General features: G+C 41.4%; 1 protein-coding gene across 1 annotated transcript in view; it reads right to left on the minus strand.

The window, feature by feature from the left end:
* The window catches only part of ARHGAP25 (Rho GTPase activating protein 25), a 156,603-nt gene that overhangs the window by 46,368 nt on the left and 87,861 nt on the right, over nucleotides 1-22,374 (minus strand). Inside the window, exons 3-4 of the mRNA XM_069766574.1 lie at nucleotides 17,459-17,546; nucleotides 6,897-7,004 (exon numbers count right to left, since the gene is read on the minus strand). Coding sequence (XP_069622675.1) covers nucleotides 6,897-7,004; nucleotides 17,459-17,546 — 196 coding nt within the window. The remainder of the gene's footprint in view (nucleotides 1-6,896; nucleotides 7,005-17,458; nucleotides 17,547-22,374) is intronic.

The following is a 22,374-nucleotide window of genomic DNA, read 5'->3' on the forward strand; positions in this document are numbered from 1 at the left end:
AGACAAAACACGCTGCAAAGAAAAAAAATGGTCTGAGAACTTCTCTTATCCCTCTATTGAGATGCATTAATACTTTGGGCCAGCTGTACTGTTATGACCTGGTTTTTAGGACAACAATGGACCTGATGGTTAAGAGCACCTGGAAAGACCTGATAGCTACAAAAGCACAGGACAAGCTCTGGGAAGTGGAAACTCTGCTGACCGCAATCCCTAATCCTATTACACACACTAGAAATAGCCGTGGATTGCTCCTAATGCTCCCTATGCAACTCGTCACAGCCTCAGAACTAGCTAGCCCTAAAGATAGAAAAATAAAGCCTACCTTGCCTCAGAGAAATTCCCCAAAGGAAAAGGCAGCCTTCCACATATAATGACTGTGAGTTAAGATGAAAATCACAAACACAGAGATGAAATAGATTTTAGCAAAGAGAGGCCCGACTTACTGAACAGACGGAGGATAGGAAAGGTAACTTTGCGGTCAGCACAAAAACCTACAAAAAGCCACGCAGAGTGAGCAGGGAAAAAAAACCTTCCGCACCGACTCACGGTGCGGAGGCGCCCCTCTGTGTCCCAGAGCTTCCAGCAAGCAAGGCAATATTCACAATAGCAAGCTGGACAGAAAAAATAGCAAACAAGAAAATAGCAAAGAGGAACGTAGCTTCTGCTGGAGTAAACAGGAAACCAGAACGATCCAGGAGCGAACTAGACCAATAGTACAACATTGACAGCTGGCATGGGACAAAGATCTAAGTGGAGTTAAATAGAGCAGCCCACTAACGAATTAGCCTCGTCACCTGTGGAAGGAAACTCAGAAACACCCACAGCCACCAGAGGAAGTCCATGGACAGAACCAGCCGAAGTACCATTCATGACCACAGGAGGGAGCTTGACAACAGAATTCACAACAGACCACATCACATTTGAAGTGACTTTGGGGGGCATATATGACAAAACATAACCTAAAGTGACACAATTCTAAACACTGCACCCCTCAAAGTCCTCTGAACCACATTCAAGTAGCTTACTAACCCTTTAGGCCCTTCACAGGAACTAAAGCAATGTGGAAGGAAAAAATAAACTTTATACATTTTTCTCACAAAAATGTAACTTTAGACCCAATTTTTTTATTTTCACAAGGGTAGCACAAGAAAATGGACCCTAAAATTTGTTGTGCAATTTCTCCCAAGTATGCTGATATCCCATCTGTTGGGTTAAACTACTGTTTGGGTGCACGGCAGAGCTTGGAAGGGAAGGAGTAATGTTTGACTTTTTGAACACAAAAATGGCTGGAATTGAGAGCGAGTGCCATATCGTGTTTGGAGAGCCCCTGATGTGCCTAAATAATGGAAACCTCCAACAAATGACAACATTTTATAAACTTGACCACTCAAGGAAAGTATCTAGATTTGTGGTGAGCACCTTGAACCCCCAAGTGTTTTACAGAAGTTTATAACGTAGAGCTGTGAAAATGAAAAAAAATCAAAATTTTCCCACAAACATTTTACTTGAATTTTTTTTATATTCACAAGGGACACAGGATAAAAAGACCCCAAAATTTGATGTGCAATATTTCCTGAGTACACCGATACTCCATATGTGGGGGAAAACTACTGTTTAGGTGCACGGCAGAACTCAGAAAGCAAGGAGTGACATTTTGGGACGCAGGCTTTGATGGAATGGTCTGTGGATGTCATGTTGCATTTAACCAGCCCCTGATGTGCCTAAACAGTGGAAATGCCCAACAGGTGACCCCATTTTGGAAACTACACCCCTCAAAGATTTTTTCCAGGGGTATAGTGAGCATTTTGAACTCACAGGTATTACATAGAATTTTCTAACATTAGATTGTCTTTTTGAATCTTTTCAGTTTTTTTTACAAAAATTTAGTTTTAGCCCCAAATTTGTAAGTTTAACAATGGATAATAGGTGAAAATGGACTCCATAATTTGTTACGCAAATTCTCCTGAATGCGAGGTTTCCTCATATGTGGTCAAAAACGTGTGTTTGGGCACATGGCAGGGCTAGCAAACAAAAAAAAAGTGCCATTTGTCTGGAATAGATTGTGATATTTGGAAAACCTCCTGACATGCGAAAACAAAAACCCCATACAAGTGACCCCATTTTGGAAACTTAATAACATTTAGATGTGAGATCAAAAAATGAATTTTTTTCCACTAAAATACTGTTTTAGAACCAAATTTATAATTTACGCTATGGGTAATGGAAGAAATTAGACCCCACAATTTGTTATGCAATTTCTCCCGAATGTACCAGTACCCCATATGTGGTTGCATTCTACTGTTTGAGCACACGGCAGCGATCGGATGGGAAGGAGCGCTACTTGGCTTTTAGAATGCAGATTTCATTTGAATAAATTGTGGTCTCCATTAGATGAGCCCCTGAGATGCCAGTACAGCAGAAACCACCCCACAATGTGACCCCATATTGGAAACATCTCTGCCTAAGGTATTCATCTAGAGGTCTACTGAGTATTTTGAACCCATAAGTGACTTACAGAATTTTATAACAAAATCTGCATCTCCTGGCAGAAAATGCAGGTGCGGATTTGCCGTGGATTTTATGCGGATTTTGTGCATTTTTGTTGCGGAATTGATGCGGATTTTGAGCGGATTTTCTGCGTTTTTTACCCCTGCGGATTTCTATAATGGAAGGGGTCAGAAACACTGCAGTTCCGCACAAAGGAAGTAGCATGCTACTTCTTTTGATCCGCAGCGGATTTAATGCGTATTTTTCCGCACCATTAGCACAGCCTTTTTTTTCTATTGATTTACATTGTACTGTAAATCACTTTGCAGAACTGCAGCATTTCTGCGTGGAAAAAATGTAATATTTGTATTTGCTGCAAATTTGTCATGTACACAAGGGTTAATAGGTGAAACTGGACCCCATGATTTCTTACACGACGTCTCCCAAACACGGTGATGCCCCATATGTCATCAGAAATTACTGCTAGACCACATGTCAGGGCTGAGAATGAAAGAGGTCAATTTAGTTTTTGGAGCACAGATTGTGCTAGAATAGCTTACGAGCGACATTTGAAAAACCCTGAAGGTGCCAGAACAACAGAAAAATGCCAGGCGTAACCCACTGTAGAAATTGCACTTCTCAAGTAATTCATCTATGGCTGCTATTTTGTAACATCCGTATTAGGCATTTTTTCTAGCAAATATGCCAGTTTAGTACTTATACAATGTGCCCCCATAAAGTGTAGAGTACCATATATTTTAGCACCCCCAAATATTGTGCCTTGTATTTTTGGGAGGTAGAATGAACAAGTAGACAGCGGTACAAGAATAGTTCTTCATATTATTTTTGCGGGGTTCACTGTGCGGTATAAGTGATAAGATAGATTTATTCTTCTGGTTGGTGCAATTACATCGATACCAGATTTATATCTTTTTTTATGTTTTTTTGCAAGAATGCAGTAAAAGTGCTTTTTTATCAAAATCATTTTTTTTGTCGCTATATTCTAAGAGCTGTAACTTTTTTTGGGCGAACACAGCTGTTTGAGGCTTATTTTTTGTAGGATGAGCTGCAGACTTCTTTGGTACCATTTTGGGGCACATAATATTTTTTGATCGCTTTTTATTCTGCTTTTTGAGATACAGAATGAGCAAAAACCATCAATTCAATTATTGCTTTTTTTTTGCACCGTTAACCATGTGGTAAAAGTGATAAGAACAATTTATCCGTCGGGTCGGTACAATTACAGAGATACAAGATTTAGATAGGGTTTTTTTAAGTTTTGCTGGTATCACACAGTAAAAATGCTTGTGTTAAAAAGTTATTTTTTTCGTCAGTATATTCTGAGAGCTGTTTTTTATCTTTTGGCGAACAGAGCTGTATGAGGGTTTATTTTTTTCGGTATGAGTCGCATACTTTTATGGTGGCATTTTGAGGTATATAACAATTTTTCATTGCTTTTTATTCAGATTTTTCAGACGCAGAATGCACATAAACCAGCAATTCAGTTATTTTATTTTATTTTTTTCCCGCTCTTCACCATGTGGTAAAAGTGCTCAGTCTTAATTGTTCGTCAGGTCAGTACGACTACAGCGTTCCCAGATTTTTATTTTTTTATGCTTTGCTATTTTTACACACTAAAAGCAATATTTTTCAAAAATAAATTAGTTTTTTTCATCGCCATATTCTGAGAGCTGTAGCTTTTTTTATTTTTTTCCGAATAAGCCATGTTAGGGCTTGTTTCTTACAGGACAGTTTGGTATTTTCATTTATGCAATTTTTCTTTACTTACAACCTTTTGATCGCTTTTTCTTCACTTTTTTGTGAGTCAGTATGAGAAAAAAGTGACATTTTTGGCTTCTTTTTTTACGACGTTCACCATACGTAATAAATAATGCGCCAGTGTCCAGAGCGGGTTGCTCTGGACACGGCAATATAAATTAGGTGTACTTTTTTGTTTATTTATGTTTTAACACAAGTGCTGCATTTTGAGTGGCAAAATGGCTTTTTGTGATGTATGCGGGAGTTTTTTTTTACATTTTATTTAACTTTTTTTTTACTTAGTCCCATTGTGGTACATGTATAATTTTTACTTTGATCACTTGTCTCATGCAATGCAGCACTCATGTACTGCAATGCATGGGACTGTCAGTTTCTCACCGACTGGGCATGTGAGATCCAGCTTATAAGAGGGATGTCGCTGGCCACCGTACCCTGTGATCATCACAAGACGTCAGGGTACCATGGTAACCATCAGAACCCACGATTCTCATTGTGGGTATCCGATGGTTACAACGGAGTCTTATAACCCCCTTGCAACCAATTAAATACCGCTGTCATGATTGACAGCAGTATTTCTGGGGTTTATCAGCCCCGATCGGTTACAAATACCGCAGGGTGTCAGCTGTCATGTACGGCGGCGCTGTACTCTTATTCCCGATTGCCATTATAAAACGGCGATGAGGGAATTAGGCCTCTCAACGAGTGCCATTTTATCAGCGGACGTTAAGGCTAGGTTCACACTTGTGTTGTGCAGTCCGTTCAACAAATCCGTTAAACGGACTGCACTAACGTAAGTGCCAACTTTGGCACTGCGCTGACGCAGATGGAGCATCTGCTATCTCCATCTGCGCTAGCAGTGACGGACCCGGAAACGCTGCAGCCCGCGTCTCGGGTCCGTCACTCAATGACGGCACATTGCTAGCGCACGCCCATTGTGGGCGTGCGCTAGCGATGCGTTCGCCATTGCAAGTAATGGCGGCATTAACGGACTACGTTACACCGTGTTATGCCGCGGTGTAACGTAGTCCGTTAAACGGGTTCACACAACGCAGTGTGAACCCAGCCTAAGGGGTTAAGAAAATAGCCTGTTAACGCCTGTTCATTATATTCTTAAAGGGGCTGTCCACTTCTCAGACAATTCCTTCTCAATCACCATGTTCTCTCTTTTAGAATAATAACAGCTATACTCATCTCTGTTGCTGCGGCATTCCCGTAGTGTTGGCACCTGCTCTCCCAGGGAGGGCTCATGTGACATTGTTATGTAACATGATCCCTCTGGCCAATCATTAGTCCTTTGGACGTAACTGACATCTGGCGGAAATGAGAGCTGCGGCTTCTCTCTCACTTCCTCCTGATATCTGATTTTTCCAAAGGAGGGGAAAGTGAAGCGGCCCTTAAAGCAGGCTGTAATCTTAGGCCCCAATTCATCGAGATCAGCATGTGAAAGTCAGGCGCTCTTTGTTCACTAGGAGGCACACGCCTCTTAATTAATCTGGAGCGTTTGAAGAGTGGTGTGCGACCTAGTGCACTCTAGTCACCGATTGGAGTAAGATTACTAGTGTATGAAACGCCACAGCTCATCATGAATTAGACAACATGTGGCATTGTACCCCGTCATGCCCTCGTCACACTCCAGAGCCACCCATTTTGGTAGAGCTCTGAGAAATTGACGTGAAACCGACAAGTCGCTAAATTTTTGAATGACTCCCAGTTGCGCAAACATTTCACGTCTTTCCAAAGTGATTTATTGCAGAATTATGACATAAGTTGCTTTCATGAATCGGGGTCAATACGTTCATCATTATTGGACATGATGTTATGTCACTTCCTAATGTATAAGTATTACAGTCCCACTCTGGTTAGCGCAGCCTCCTCACAGACTGCACAGAGCTCCTGTGCACAGAATGTCCGACGATAGAGGGGCATCTGACCAAAACTGTCCATGGCCTCCTCTAATGGAAAAACAGCTATCCCAAGTGCAGTGTTTCTCCATTGGAGTCTGATGGACAGGTCTGGTCACCATTGTGTAGACAGGAGAACTGTGTTGACCGTGAGGAGGCGGTACTAACAAGAGCAGGAGGAGAACCTGTAATACTTATATATTAGTAAGTGACACTTGATCACACCCTCAACATATTTTTTTAAGTAAATGGTATAGTAGGAAAGGATAAAGATCACTCACTATAAACATTTATAGGATTGTAAATGTATACATCAGAAATGTCTGACTCTGCAAATGAGGGCCCTCTAGTACTAGTAGAGATGTGGCATAACATTTATCAACACAGTAAAGATTTGGAAATAGCAGGGTGTATTTTATTAAGACTCGATTCAGACAACCGGACCACATTGACTTGAATCGGTCAGTGTGCGATACGGATGCTGTCAGTTTCGGATACGGAAAGCACAGGGACCGTTATATTCTAGTCCTAACAAGCCCTAATGGAAATTAATTACATTTAATCAACCACATTTCTGACATAAATGTCTATAGTTGGAAACCAGACTTGAGTTAACTGCGCTTATGATGAACAGATCTGTTCCGAAATACAAAATTAGGTAGACATGTTTATCCATTTCCCAAATACCAAAAAATGTTTAGTTATTGAGATTTTATGGTGCTTTGTTACCTCCTGATGGGAACCCAGACGCTCTTTTGATAGCTTTCACCCATTCTTCCATTTCTGCTTGTGTATTGGCCATAAGGATGTAGCCATCTTGTGTGGACTTCTTCTGATCTATGATCATTAGAATAAAAAAGGACAACATTCAAAGTGTGATCAATCATTTTGGTGTTGTATCACAAGATGGACCATAAAGAAGACAAAACGGAAAATAGCCATAGAACAACTCTACAAAGATGAAAATACTCCAACACATACTATAGGCTCAACCAGAAGCCAGAGGTAAGGGGGCCACTACCACCTCCAAGTCAGGTGGCATTGTGCATTATGATCTCTCCTGGATGGCAGAGGGCCCATTTATTGTTCTTGCCCGGGGCCATCTTCTGTCTGTAACTGCCCCTGACTCTAATACAGAAAATAGTGCAAGAATAACGGCCTTAAAACTTATACATTTCTTATCGCATTGCAAAAATTGTTGTTTGGGTAAGTTCAGCAAAACTTTCCACATCAGTTTTGATGGTGCACAGTCATCACCACCCACAACTTCAAAGATCCTATCTCTATCATGTCTTATCGAGTTGATGACAGCAGTTTGATAAGAGAAGTGAAGAAAACATTAGTTTGGCATAAATAGCATTTTATTCTTATTGGGGCTTTTCATTATGGGGTCTGGGCATAGGAAGGAAACAAAACCCCAGTCGAAAGATATTACAATGCAGTCAAAGAGATTCTCCCTATTGAACATGTATAATGAATGGGTTAAACATTAAAAATGTGCACAGACTCTAACAACCAATATGATTACACTACCTTGGGTCATGAACATCAATGCTTAGATATGCAGTAATGATGGAGAAGGGGATATTCAACCAGTATGTCTGGCATTGAGGGCTCATCTACATGCCAGGAGTATAGGCAAAGTTTGCTAGAGCGAGGTAAAAGCCATGAATGCCGAGTGCCTATACTGTCAATAGGAAAGCATTTAGATCAGGGCAAGCTTCACATCTGATAAATCTGGCCTAAGCAGTAGGCCTTTAAATCAGTAATCCGCTCCTTACCCTCGTCTTTCTGTATCGGCACAAATAAGCACTGTGCTGTGCCTGCACAGGAGAGGAGAGATGGCCTGCCTCTATGAGTCAGTCCCTAGTGCTGCCAGCTACTGCGAAATCCAGAAAACTGGCCAGCCCCTGTGAGTACACCATCACTGGGACAAGAGAGCTGTAATTTTCTGCTTCACATTGATTTAATTAGTAGGTTAGACCCCGACTTGTAGTTAAAGGGGTTTTACCATGAACAAAGTACATTTTAATTTATAGATCTTGTAATAAAAATAAGTTTCACAATTGGATTCATTTTAAAAAACGGTGTTCCTGTGCTGAGATAATCTTATAAATGTCTCCTGATGTGTACTGTGTAATGGCCGTGTCTGACTGTACAGGGAAATGGTCTGATCATACCACAGCTGCTGGGCAGGGGATGACACAAAAGAGAGTATACAGACAGGGGAGCAGGAGATCACAGCTGATTCTGTCTGTGAGGTAAAACATTTCACTGCCTATTTTTAAGCAATGTTTTACCTCACAGAAAAAAAATCAGCTGGGATCTCATGCTGTACTGTCTGCATACTCTCAGGAGCTATAATATGATCAGACCATGTTCCTGTACGGTCAGACACAGCCATTACACAGTACACAGCAGGGGCACATTTATAAGAGACAGGGGAGTAGACATTTCCACGACCTGCAAACCACTGTATTAGCTGTGCGATGTGATGACATCATTGCATCGTACTGCTTGAGCCAGGACTGGCCAGAAGTGGCCTAGATTAGATGATAGCTTAGTAGCAGGAGTGGGTATCTTTTACTCATATGTATTTATTTGTTTGTTTTAAAAGAAGCACTCCATTAAAATGTTTATCCTCTTAATATATTGCTGTCATCATATTATATAGCACTGTGTACTTACAATTGCTCATTTTGCCTTTCTACCCAGATAATCCTTCTCTTTCCCATTAGGTCTATGACATCATGTGATTAAGAACAGACTAGATGAATCCTTCTAAACGCTATGTATAAACAGGAGGTCAATTTACCCTGTGTCACTGAAAAAGTCCGTGGCGGGATGGAGGAGGAGCAGCTGAGTCAGAAGTTGAAGAGGGGAATGATTAATGAAGGGACAAGAGATTACCTTTTTTTCTACATAGAGCAGAGAAAAAAGAAGAATTATCTGGGTAGAAAGACAAAATGGCAATTGTAAGTACACAGTGCTATATAATATGATGAGTGCAATATATTAAGAGGATAAAAAAATTTGATGGGAAGAGTAGGGCTTCTTTAAGCACTGTATGTTTTTTTTTATTTCAGAGGTTACAATGTGCAGAATACTATAATATTTTTTTAGAGGCCACATATATCGTATTAGTTTTTTGGGAGAGTAGTGACTATAATTGTTATTTCAGGGGACACTGCATTTAGTATATGTTTATTGCAGGAGTCACTAAATATGTAATTATTTATTTCCATGGGTATGGGGACTGTATTATTTACAGTGTATGGTAAGTTTATTGATTTCAGTTGGCACTGTGCAAAGTCCATAGGGCACCAAGGAATTTATGTTTCGACCTGCCCCCAATCAGAGAAGAGCGTAGGGGGCATATTCTTTTTTAGCAATAATGACTATGGGCTACTCTATAAGGGTATGTGCACGTGATGTCTTTTAGATGCCAGAGTACCCGCATCGTTTTTGAAGCTGAACATACTTGACATTTGACATTTTGTGGACGTATTTTACAAATACTTCGCCAGCAGCATACTTTTAAACTCCATATAAAAATAATGGTATCAGACGAATGGACAGGTCACTTGTTTTAGCCATTTCATGACTTTCAAAGACTGAAGAAGTTTAAAGGGGATATCCACTACTAGGACAACCCCTTCTTGAGTCAAATGTTTGGCCCCCGTAAAGTAATAAAGCCTCTATTCACCTCCCGTGCCGGCACCATTCCCACAGAGTCGGCACTCGCGGATATGGGGCTCTTGTGCCGCTGTTGTGACCCCGGTGTCCAATCATCACTGGGGTCACTGTTTCCCCCTTTGGACAAACTGAACATGAAGAGGAAGTCCGGGCTGCAGCTGATGTCGGACTTTCTCTTCCGCTCAAATCGACATGAGGTGGGTACAGTGATGCCAGTGCTGACTGGGCGCCGGCATAACATGTCACAACAGCAGCAAGGGAGCCGCGGGACAGTGAATGCCGCCAGCACAGGAGGGGAGTACAAGCTGTATTATTTCATCAGGGCCAAGCGAGGAGTATGAGAAGAAGTTGTCCAAGTAGTTGACAACTTGTTTAAAGAATTGATAACAGACAGAACAAATCAACAGCAACTCATTTTCACATTGGAGTCCATACGTTCCTTGTTTTTTTTAGCTCTTTTCAGGATGGTTCCCGGTGGACTCCACCTAAGAAAGAAGTCATGCACACATACCCTTACAGATATGACCCTGCCCTGATTTAAGGGCATGTCTAGGACACAAAATGGAATAGTTGTAGTTCTTCAAGAAAATCCAATCTATACCTTGCTCTGACCATAAAACAATATAACCGAGAAAAGACAGAAAATAAATAGCATAAGTAGAATATAAGAACTGCAAGAAATATTTTCTATAGCACAGAAGTTTCATTTGCACATGCAATGCACAAAGAACTGGCTCACAGAGTTATTACAGGAATTATTTACCTAAAACTATGACTTGACCTTCTCTGAACTGTAACAATATATAATTACTGCATGAAGAAAGGCAAAATCTTGCCCAATCGGCCTTATTTCCTAACTGAATGCAGCCTGTCTTGACAAAGCCCAGTTTGCTTGATATCTTTGCCAAAAGTATACCCTTTGAATACTCAATTGTCTTTCCTTAATGTAGAACAATTATTACTATTAACAAATGGTACAATGTACAGTGTTTGGATTTTGAAATTCCTTGAGGTGATCTGGAGGTCAAATACGTAAAATTATTACTTTAATTAAGGCTTTGCCTTCTTTGCTGTCACTATTTAGTCACTGCCATTTCAACAAACCTATGCTTATTAAATTGAAAATGTAGACAATATCAAAATTGTGTTCTACTGTCTTTATTAGCCTCTTCAGGACGGAGCCCTTTTTCGCTTTTGCGTTTCTGTTTTACGCTTCCCTTCTTCCCAGAGCCATAACTTCTTTTTTTTTCCGTAAATATGGCCATGTGAGGGCTTGTTTTTTGCATGACGATTTGTACTTCTGAAAGACACCATTGGTTTTACCATATTGTGTACTCAAAAAACGGAAAAAAAAAATTTCAAGTGCAGCGAAATGCAAAAAAAAGTGGAAGTCCACAAATGTTAAAACTGACTCGCCATTATGATTCTCTAGGTCATTACAAGTTCATAGACACCAAACATGTCTAGGTTTTTTTTTATTTAAGTGGTGGAAAAAAATCAAAAGTTTGTTAAAAAAAAAAGGAAAATTGCGTAATTTTCCGAGACCCGTAGCATAGCCATTTTTTGTGATCTCAGGTCGAGTGAGGGCTTATTTTTTGTGTGCCAAACTGTCATTTTTAATGATACCATATTTGTGCAGATATGATCTTTTGATTGAATGTTCTTGCATTTTAATGCAATGTTGCGGCGACCAAAAAAAATGTAATTCTGGCATTTTTACCTTTTTTCCCCATTACGCCATTTAGCGATCAGGTTAATTTTTTATACATTGACAGACCGGGCTATTCTGAACGCGTCAATACCAAATATGTGTTTATTTGATTTTTTTATTGTTTTATTTTGAATGGGGTCAAAGGGGGGGTGATTTGAACTTTTATATTTTTTATTCCACCCCCTGAAAGAAGGCAAGCGCCAAAACGTGCGAAGGGGACCCAGTCACACACGTATTCTTGGGTAATAACTATTTAAAAAAATCTTATCTACCTCTATCTGCATTTTCACTTTACCTTATTTATTTATTCAGCGCATATATGGACTAGAAACTGCATGCTATCTTCTGGCTTCTTGCTGTTATTTATTATTTATTTTCTTACCCTTCTATATTATTTCAAGGGGTATCGTTTCTCCTTGTGGAGAGTGACATACCATCTCTGGCTTGTCAAGGTAAGGAGGCTTATTTGCCATGCAACGCTCCTCTGGGAAATTAAATATGCAAATTGCCTCTTCTGAGAAAAGAGGACTTAAACTCTATAGCGCCACCTATTGGAAGTAGCGATCCTACAAGTCACAATCAACTCTTTAACGAGTCGTGCAATGTGACTTAGGATTAAAGCCAAATCAGTATCTCAATTCGCAGACACGGTGTTTCGGGCTGTTGGCCCTCGTCAGTGCGAAGCATGAGAACTGATTTGGCTAGGTGAGAGGCTCTGGACTGGGGTCTAAGGGGTATTGTTTCTCCTTGTGGAGAGTGACATACCATCTCTGGCTTGTCAAGGTAAGGAGGCTTATTCGCCATGCAACGCTCCTCTGGGAAATTAAATATGCAAATTGCCTCTTCTGAGAAAAAGAGGACTTAAACTCTATAGCGCCACCTATTGGAAGTAGCTACTTCCAATAGGTGGCGCTATAGAGTTTAAGTCCTCTTTTTCTCAGAAGAGGCAATTTGCATATTATTTCAAAACACTCTTTTTCTATGCTTCCTTTGTATCTCCGTTCATACTGCACCCACACACAAATGATACACCTTTTGAAAGGTAAACTTGCCCCCTTCAGCAAGAAAATAGCCAAACAAACCACACATCCACGATGTTATCACAAAATACATTTTTAAATATTAATTTTCATAAAACTGCAGTAAGGAAAAATGCAGGTGGCACCACACTACCCCAAAGCATACTAATACAAAGCTGAAACAAATCCTAACATTTGTCTTGGGGGCTTTCCAGCTTGCCAAGCTCCTTGCCCAGCTGATTTCAGGCAGGTACCTACAAAATATGTGCTACATACAGTACAGACCAAAAGTTTGGACACACCTTCTCATTTAAAGATTTTTCTGTATTTTCATGACTATGAAAACTGTAAATTCACACTGAAGGCATCAAAACTATGAATTAACACATGTGGAATTATATACTTAACAAAAAAGTGTGAAACAACTGGAAATATGTCTTATATTCTAGGTTTTTCAAAGTAGCCACCTTTTGCTTTGATGACTGCTTTGCACACTCTTGGCATTCTCTTGATGAGCTTCAAGAGGTAGTCACCGGAAATGGTCTTCCAACAATCTTGAAGGAGTTCCCGGAGATGACTAGCACTTGTTGGCCCTTTTGTTTTCACTCTGCGGTCCAGTTCACCCCAAACCATCTCAATTGGGTTCAGGTCTGGTGACTGTGAAGGTCAGGTCATCTGGCGTAGCACCCCATCACTCTCCTTCTTATTCAAATAGCCCTTACATAGCCTGGAGGTGTGTTTGGGGTCATTGTCCTGTTGAAAAATAAATGATGGTCCAACTAAACACAAACCGGATGGAACAGCATGCCGCTGCAAGAAGCTGTGGTAGACATGCTGGTTCATTATGCCTTCAATTTTGAATAAATCCGATACAATGTCACCAGCAAAGCACCCCCACACCATCACACCTCCACCTCCATGCTTCACGGTGGGAACCAGGCATGTAGAGTCCATCCGTTCACCTTTTCTGCATCGCACAAAGACACGGTGGTTGGAACCAGATATCTCAAATTTGGACTCATCAGACCAAAGCACAGATTTCCACTGGTCTAATGGAGGACCTTGCTTGGCCTGCAGGATTTTAATCCATGATGGCATAGTGTGTTACTAACAATGCAGTTCTCTGCAGGTAATTAACCAGGCCCTCCCATGTTGTTCTGGGCTGATTCTTGACCTTTCTCAGAATCATCCCTACCCCACGAGGCGAGATCTTGCATGGAGCCCAAGACCAAGGAAGATTGACAGTCATCTTGTGTTTCTTCCATTTTCTAATAATTGTGTCAACAGTTGTTGCCTTCTCATCCATCCAAGCCTTGTGCAGGTCTACAATTTTCTCACTGGTGTCCTGGTCAGAGTGTGATTGATTGAGTGCGTGGACAGGTCCCTTTTATACAAGCAGGTACAATTAATAAAGGGAATGAGTTCAGAGTTCTTAAAGAAAAACTTACAGGTCTTTAAGAGTCAGAATTCTTGCTGGTTGGCAGGTGATCAAATACTTATTTCATGCAATAAAATGCTATTTAATTATTTAAAAATCATATAATGTGATTTTCTGTTTTTTTTTATTTTTAGATTCTGTCTCTCACAGTTGAAGTGTACTTAAAAATTACAGACCTCTATTTTTTGTAGGAGGAAAAACTTGCAAAATCAGAAGTGTATCAAATACTTTTCTTCCCCACTGTACCTCCTTGTGCCTGGTCAGTTTCCTAAGCTTGCCACTACCTCCTCTCAGTGCGTGCCGGCCAAAAGCAGGGTCCTACTGAGTGATGTAATTAGCCCTGGATGCCCCAAAATCACGGAGGTTCTAATCCCTGGCAAGCCAGCGGAAGAGTGAGACTCTATCACTTGCACTATCATGTATTCTTGCTGTGCATGAACTATATGCTGTTGACTGTTGGTGATCCAATAAAGTCTTACCAGAGTGTGGTACCCTCAAGCTGTGTTGTCTGAGTAGTGCTCTGCTCACGGGGAAGGAGTATAAAAGACAGCCAGGCCAGCAGACGAGAGCACCCACTGACCCTTGTGTCTCCACAAATTCTTTACATTATGGTTATTTCCACTGAAATCTGCATATTTACCTAGCAATATCTATGAAATAATTAGTTACTAGAATTCCTAAAAAAAAAAATGTTTATTACTCTGAGACAGTAAGTAGTGACCTATCCACTTGCGGTATTATAAGAGCAGATTTGGCAGCGTTTTGATGCTACCAAAGAAATAGGAAGTAACACACTGAGAAGTGGCAGAAAACAAAGCGCCCAAAAGGGGAAGTATTAATGTTTAGCATCTTCATGTTTTCACATAAACTTCATACTTTCAAAATACATCTACATTATGCAAACAAAAATGTAATAGCTCTCCGATCATGAAGATGCAGAATAAAAAAAATATATAATTGTAAATTAAAGCATTATCATTCAATGCAGCGCAAGTTACTATCCCCAAATCTCCATATATTAGTCTATCATAATGCTGTACTGCCAAATGGTACATTTCCTATTACACTTACTGTCCTGGGACGGGTTATCTGCTATACTAAAACATGTACAAAACAAAGAGCAAACAAACATGTCAGATATGTATATTACTGCAAATCCTGTCCTCAACTTTAGTGTGTTTTAAACGTATCACTTCACAAATTACACACAGAAATACAGATGAAATGCATAAATAATAGAGGTGTATGGATTGTACATCATTTTACAGGTTCTTTGACTTCAGTGGTTGGAATGCAGCTAGTAAATTATGTTCACATACAATTTTTTAGGTGGGTGTTGAAACTCCAAAATCTACATAAAATAAAGCACTTCAAATGCGCTTTCACTACTTTTCCTGTTTATTTCAATGGGAATTCACTTTGCTGTACCTGTGATGAGGCAAGTTTTTTTGTGAGTTTTTCCGATGAGGTTTTGAGAATCTCATCACTTTTTTTTTTACTGTAAATTCCTTGTGGAATGCCCTAAACTTGAGACTGTTAAATCAAAAAGCTTCAAAAATACATATGAAAAAAGGCAACAAAAAAGCTTTTCAAGACCATGTCAAATACTCCTCAAAAACAGCATCAGTTCTTAAAACCTCAAAAACAAAAAGACACAGAAACTCCTGGAGGGAATTTCCCTTGAGCACCATGAAGAAAAAACTCAGTATGAAAATACCCTAATATAAATTCCAATGAACCATGAATAATGTTCAGAAATGAAGATATACAAATAGGGACCGATTAAAAATAAAACAATATATGAATAACTCCGCCACGGAAATTAGAAAGTTATTTCAGGCACCAATTATGGCAGAAGTGGGGAACCTTATTTCTGTCAAGGGCCATTTGGATATTGATAAAATCTTTTGGGGCCGTACAAATCATGCGCTAACTCCGCTCACAAAGTACGTCCTCACGCTGACACTGGTGTCAGTATGTAATCTTTCATTGCACGCAGCTCAGCATTCTGTAGTGAACACTGAGTGCGCGTGCTCGAAGAGCAAAAAGAAATTAATGGGTTCAAGGCTGTCAAAATACAGCTGTCAGCCAAAGCATCACGGTCTGTTGGAACCTGCCCAAGGGCCGGATAAAAGGTTATCGAGGGCCGTGAATGGCCCATGAGCCTGAGGTTCCCCACCCCTGAATTACGGCATTAGTGGGTTAACACAACCTACTCATCTTGAACCTCTTTACAGGATCTCTCCAGGGTTATGCAATCGCATGAATGAATGAATGAATGAATGAATGAATGAATGAAATTAACCCATTATCTACCAATGTCCTTTTTTGGGGACGCCTAATCTTTAGCTTCTAGCAACTAAAATTTTATAATTTTTATAATTAGGTCCAATTTTTTGTGTTGTGTTTGTAAAATGAATGTTTTCCAAATAGGAAATCATGTCATTGTCATTTTTAATTGAATATTGGGACGCACTTTTCTGAAAATTCCGTACTTGTAAAAATTTAGCAAATTATGTTTCAGATTCATTAGGACCCAAAACATTAAAAATCTGTCATTAAAAAAAAAAAAAAAAAATGAAAATTGCTAATTTGGCAAGTAATGGGTTAACATCAAAGATAAAATGAATAGCAGCACTAACTCAATACTTGTTCAAATCGTGATTTTTATCCATTACAAAGACAGCATAGTAACATGTGGAGGTGCAGGTATCAGGGGAGTTTTTCAGGTGAAATAGAAGACCTGACTCACTATGGCCATTTCACGCCTTCCTGGCTCTTCTACGGGTCTATCAGAAGCTGCACCTCCACATGTGACTATGCTGTCTTTGTAATGGATTAAAATCACGATTTGAACAAGGATTGCCTGAGTGCTGCTATTCCTTTTATCTTTGATGTTATATGAATAACTCCATTGTCCAAATTTCGGTAGGGTTATACATATGAATGTTATCCCAATGCAAGTGTGGCAGAGGTGGACATGTACTGTATACAGTATCTGGAACGTGTGTAGCTGCACAGGACCAAGTGCGTAATGGGGCCAAATACCTTATAAGTAAGTAGATGCATCCTAATATCTATTAGATTGTATCTAAGGGACTGAGTTATTGAATTTCATCATTCACATTCTCTAGTGAATTAATTATTAGAGAAATAATGGGGCTTCTCTAGGATTTTGGCGAGTCCAAAAGTAGGTCTGCACAGAGGCCTTCTACTGTCTTTGTTAGCTCCTAAATGGCAACCACAACTAATTTAGCTTTGTCTCCTATCATAAGTAGCAAGTGAGGACAACTGTGCATTATGCTTGTGCCTACCAGAATCCTAATCACCCCTAATATGATACCCTAATGTATACAGTTTAAGTAGCTTCAAGAGAAACAACATATTATTTTCATTCTTAAAGTGCTACAGACTTACTGCAACTTACCTGGAATGACCTCAAAGACAAATTTTCCTGCATCATCTGGGCTGCAGGAAACCTCGCTTACTTTGCTTCTTGATAAAAACATTGAACCCTACAGAGGGTGAAATATTAAGAGACAAAAAATAAGATACAATTCAGGAGAACATCGGAAAACTTGACCAGAATATTCAATCTACCTTCCCAGCACACTACTGGATGAGCCCATCTGCCTCACAAGGCAACCTCTTCAGATGGGACCCTGTTATGTAGGCAATCCAGTGACACAGTGTGCCAGCAATCAGAGCACATACAGTGATCTGACAATAACCCAAAAACAATAGAACGAGCTCTGAGACGTGGAATCTCTGTAGACCGCAATACCTGAACCTATCCTAAACACAACTAAAGGCAGCTGTGGATTGCGCCTGACACTACCTATGCAACTCGGCACAGCCTGAGGAGCTGACTAGCCTGAAGATAGAAAAACAAGCCTGACTTGCCTCAGAGAAATACCCCAAAGGAAAAGGCAGCCCCCCACATATAATGACTGTTAGCAAGATGAAAAGACAAACGTAGGGATGAAATAGATTCAGCAAAGTGAGGCCCGATATTCTAGATAGAGCGAGGATAGCAAAGAGAACTTTGCAGTCTACAAAAAACCCTAAAGCAAAAAACCACGCAAAGGGGGCAAAAAGACCCACTGTGCCGAACTAACGGCACGGCGGTACACCCTTTGCGTCTCAGAGCTTCCAGCAAAACGAAATGACAAGCTGGACAGAAAAAGTAGCAACAAAAGCAAAAAGCACTTATCTAAGCAGAGCAGCAGGCCACAGGAAAGATCCAGAAGCTCAGATCCAACACTGGAACATTGACAAGGAGCAAGGAAGACAGAATCAGGTGGAGTTAAATAACAAAGCAGCCAACGAGCTCACCAAAACACCTGAGAGAGGAAGCTCAGAAGCTGCAGTACCACTTGTGACCACAGGAGTGAATTCAGCCACAGAATTCACAACAGTACCCCCCCCTTGAGGAGGGGTCACCGAACCCTCACCAGAGCCCCCAGGCCGACCAGGATGAGCCACATGAAAGGCACGAACGAGATCTGGAGCATGGACATCAGAGGCAAAAACCCAGGAATTATCTTCCTGAGCATAACCCTTCCATTTAACCAGATACTGGAGTTTCCGTCTAGAAACACGAGAATCCAAAATTTTCTCCACAATATACTCCAATTCCCCCTCCACCAAAACCGGGGCAGGAGGCTCAACAGATGGAACCATAGGTGCCACGTATCTCCGCAACAACGACCTATGGAATACATTATGTATGGAAAAGGAGTCTGGGAGGGTCAGACGAAAAGACACAGGATTGAGAATCTCAGAAATCCTATACGGACCAATAAAACGAGGTTTAAATTTAGGAGAGGAAACCTTCATAGGAATATGACGAGAAGATAACCAAACCAGATCCCCAACACGAAGTCGGGGACCCACACGGCGTCTGCGATTAGCGAAAAGTTGAGCCTTCTCCTGGGACAAGGTCAAATTGTCCACTACCTGAGTCCAGATCTGCTGCAACCTGTCCACCACAGAATCCACACCAGGACAGTCCGAAGACTCAACCTGTCCTGAAGAGAAACGAGGATGGAACCCAGAATTGCAGAAAAATGGAGAGACCAAGGTAGCCGAGCTGGCCCGATTATTAAGGGCGAACTCAGCCAACGGCAAAAAGGACACCCAATCATCCTGGTCTGCAGAAACAAAACATCTCAGATATGTTTCCAAGGTCTGATTGGTTCGTTCGGTCTGGCCATTAGTCTGAGGATGGAAAGCCGAGGAAAAAGATAGGTCAATGCCCATCCTACCACAAAAGGCTCGCCAAAACCTTGAAACAAACTGGGAACCTCTGTCAGAAACAATATTCTCAGGAATGCCATGCAAACGAACCACATGCTGGAAGAACAGAGGCACCAAATCAGAGGAGGAAGGCAATTTAACCAAGGGCACCAGATGGACCATTTTAGAAAAGCGATCACAGACCACCCAAATGACTGACATCTTTTGAGAAACGGGAAGGTCAGAAATGAAATCCATCGAAATGTGTGTCCAAGGCCTCTTTGGGACCGGCAAGGGCAAAAGCAACCCACTGGCACGTGAACAGCAGGGCTTAGCCCTAGCACAAATCCCACAGGACTGCACAAAAGTACGTACATCCCGTGACAGAGATGGCCACCAGAAGGATCTAGCCACTAACTCTCTGGTACCAAAGATTCCAGGATGACCAGCCAACACCGAACAATGAAGTTCAGAGATAACTTTACTAGTCCACCTATCAGGGACGAACAGTTTCTCCGCCGGACAACGATCAGGTTTATTCGCCTGAAATTTTTGCAACACTCGCCGCAAATCAGGGGAGATGGCAGACACAATGACTCCTTCCTTGAGGATACTCGCCGGCTCAGATGAACCCGGAGAGTCGGGCACAAAACTCCTAGACAGAGCATCCGCCTTCACATTTTTAGAGCCCGGAAGGTACGAAATCACAAAATCGAAGCGGGCAAAAAATAACGACCAACGGGCCTGTCTAGGATTCAAGCGCTTGGCAGACTCGAGATAAGTAAGGTTCTTATGATCAGTCAATACCACCACGCGATGCTTAGCTCCTTCAAGCCAATGACGCCATTCCTCGAATGCCCACTTCATGGCCAGCAACTCTCGGTTGCCCACATCATAATTACGCTCAGCAGCCGAAAACTTCCTGGAAAAGAAAGCACATGGTTTCAGCACTGAGCAACCAGAACCTCTCTGTGACAAAACCGCCCCTGCTCCAATCTCAGAAGCATCAACCTCGACCTGGAACGGAAGAGAAACATCTGGTTGACACAACACAGGGGCAGAACAAAAACGATGCTTCAACTCCTGAAAAGCTTCCACAGCAGCAGAAGACCAATTAACCAAATCAGCACCCTTCTTGGTCAAATCGGTCAACGGTTTGGCAATGCTAGAAAAATTACAGATGAAGCGACGATAAAAATTAGCAAAGCCCAGGAATTTTTGCAGACTTTTCAGAGATGTCGGCTGAGTCCAATCCTGGATGGCTTGGACCTTAACCGGATCCATCTCGATAGTAGAAGGGGAAAAGATGAACCCCAAAAATGAAACTTTCTGCACACCGAAGAGACACTTTGATCCCTTCACAAACAAAGAATTAGCACGCAGGACCTGGAAAACCATTCTGACCTGCTTCACATGAGAGTCCCAATCATTTGAGAAGATCAAAATGTCATCCAAGTAAACAATCAGGAATTTATCCAGATACTCACGGAAGATGTCATGCATAAAAGACTGAAACACAGATGGAGCATTGGCAAGTCCGAACGGCATCACTAGATACTCAAAATGACCCTCGGGCGTATTAAATGCAGTTTTCCATTCATCTCCTTGCCTGATTCTCACCAAATTATACGCACCACGAAGATCTATCTTAGTGAACCAACTAGCCCCCTTAATCCGAGCAAACAAGTCAGATAACAATGGCAAGGGATACTGAAATTTCACAGTGATCTTATTAAGAAGGCGGTAATCAATACACGGTCTCAGCGAACCATCCTTCTTGGCTACAAAAAATAACCCTGCTCCCAGTGGTGATGACGATGGGCGAATATGTCCCTTCTCCAGGGATTCCTTCACATAACTGCGCATAGCGGCGTGTTCAGGCACGGATAAATTAAATAATCGACCTTTAGGGAATTTACTACCAGGAATCAAATTGATAGCACAATCACAATCCCTATGCGGAGGTAGGGCATCGGACTTGGGCTCTTCAAATACATCCTGATAATCAGACAAGAACTCTGGGACCTCAGAAGGAGTGGATGACGAAATAGACAAAAATGGAACATCACCATGTACCCCCTGACAACCCCAGCTGGATACCGACAGAGTTCCAATCCAATACTGGATTATGGGTTTGCAGCCATGGCAACCCCAACACGACCACATCATGCAGATTATGTAGCACCAGAAAGCGAATAACTTCCTGATGTGCAGGAGCCATGCACATGGTCAGCTGGGTCCAGTACTGAGGTTTATTCTTGGCCAAAGGTGTAGCATCAATTCCTCTCAACGGAATAGAACACCGCAAAGGCTCCAAGAAAAACCCACAACGTTTAGCATAATCCAAATCCATCAGATTCAGGGCAGCGCCTGAATCCACAAACGCCATGACAGAATACGATGACAAAGAGCATATCAAGGTAATGGACAGAAGGAATTTGGATTGTACAGTACCAATGACGGCAGACCTATCGAACCGCTTAGTGTGCTTAGGACAATCAGAAATAGCATGAGTGGAATCACCACAGTAGAAACACAGACCATTCAGACGTCTGTGTTCTTGCCGTTCAACTCTGGTCATAGTCCTATCGCACTGCATAGGCTCAGGTTTAATCTTAGACAATACCGCCAAATGGTGCACAGATTTACGCTCGCGCAAGCGTCGACCGATCTGAATGGCCAAAGACATAGACTCATTCAAACCAGCAGGCATAGGAAAACCCACCATGACATCCTTAAGAGCCTCAGAGAGACCCTTTCTGAACAAAGCTGCCAGCGCAGATTCATTCCACAGAGTGAGTACTGACCACTTCCTAAATTTCTGACAATATACTTCTATATCATCCTGACCCTGGCACAAAGCCAGCAAATTTTTCTCAGCCTGATCCACTGAATTAGGCTCATCGTAAAGTAATCCGAGCGCCAGGAAAAACGCATTGACATTACTCAACGCAGGGTCTCCTGGCGCAAGAGAAAATGCCCAGTCCTGAGGGTCGCCGCGCAAAAAAGAAATAATAATCAAAACCTGTTGAATAGGATTACCAGAAGAATGAGGTTTCAAGGCCAGAAATAGCTTACAATTATTTTTGAAATTAAGAAACTTAG

Source organism: Ranitomeya imitator, chromosome 4 (assembly GCF_032444005.1).
Source record: "Ranitomeya imitator isolate aRanImi1 chromosome 4, aRanImi1.pri, whole genome shotgun sequence".
Taxonomy (NCBI): Eukaryota; Metazoa; Chordata; class Amphibia; order Anura; family Dendrobatidae; genus Ranitomeya; species Ranitomeya imitator.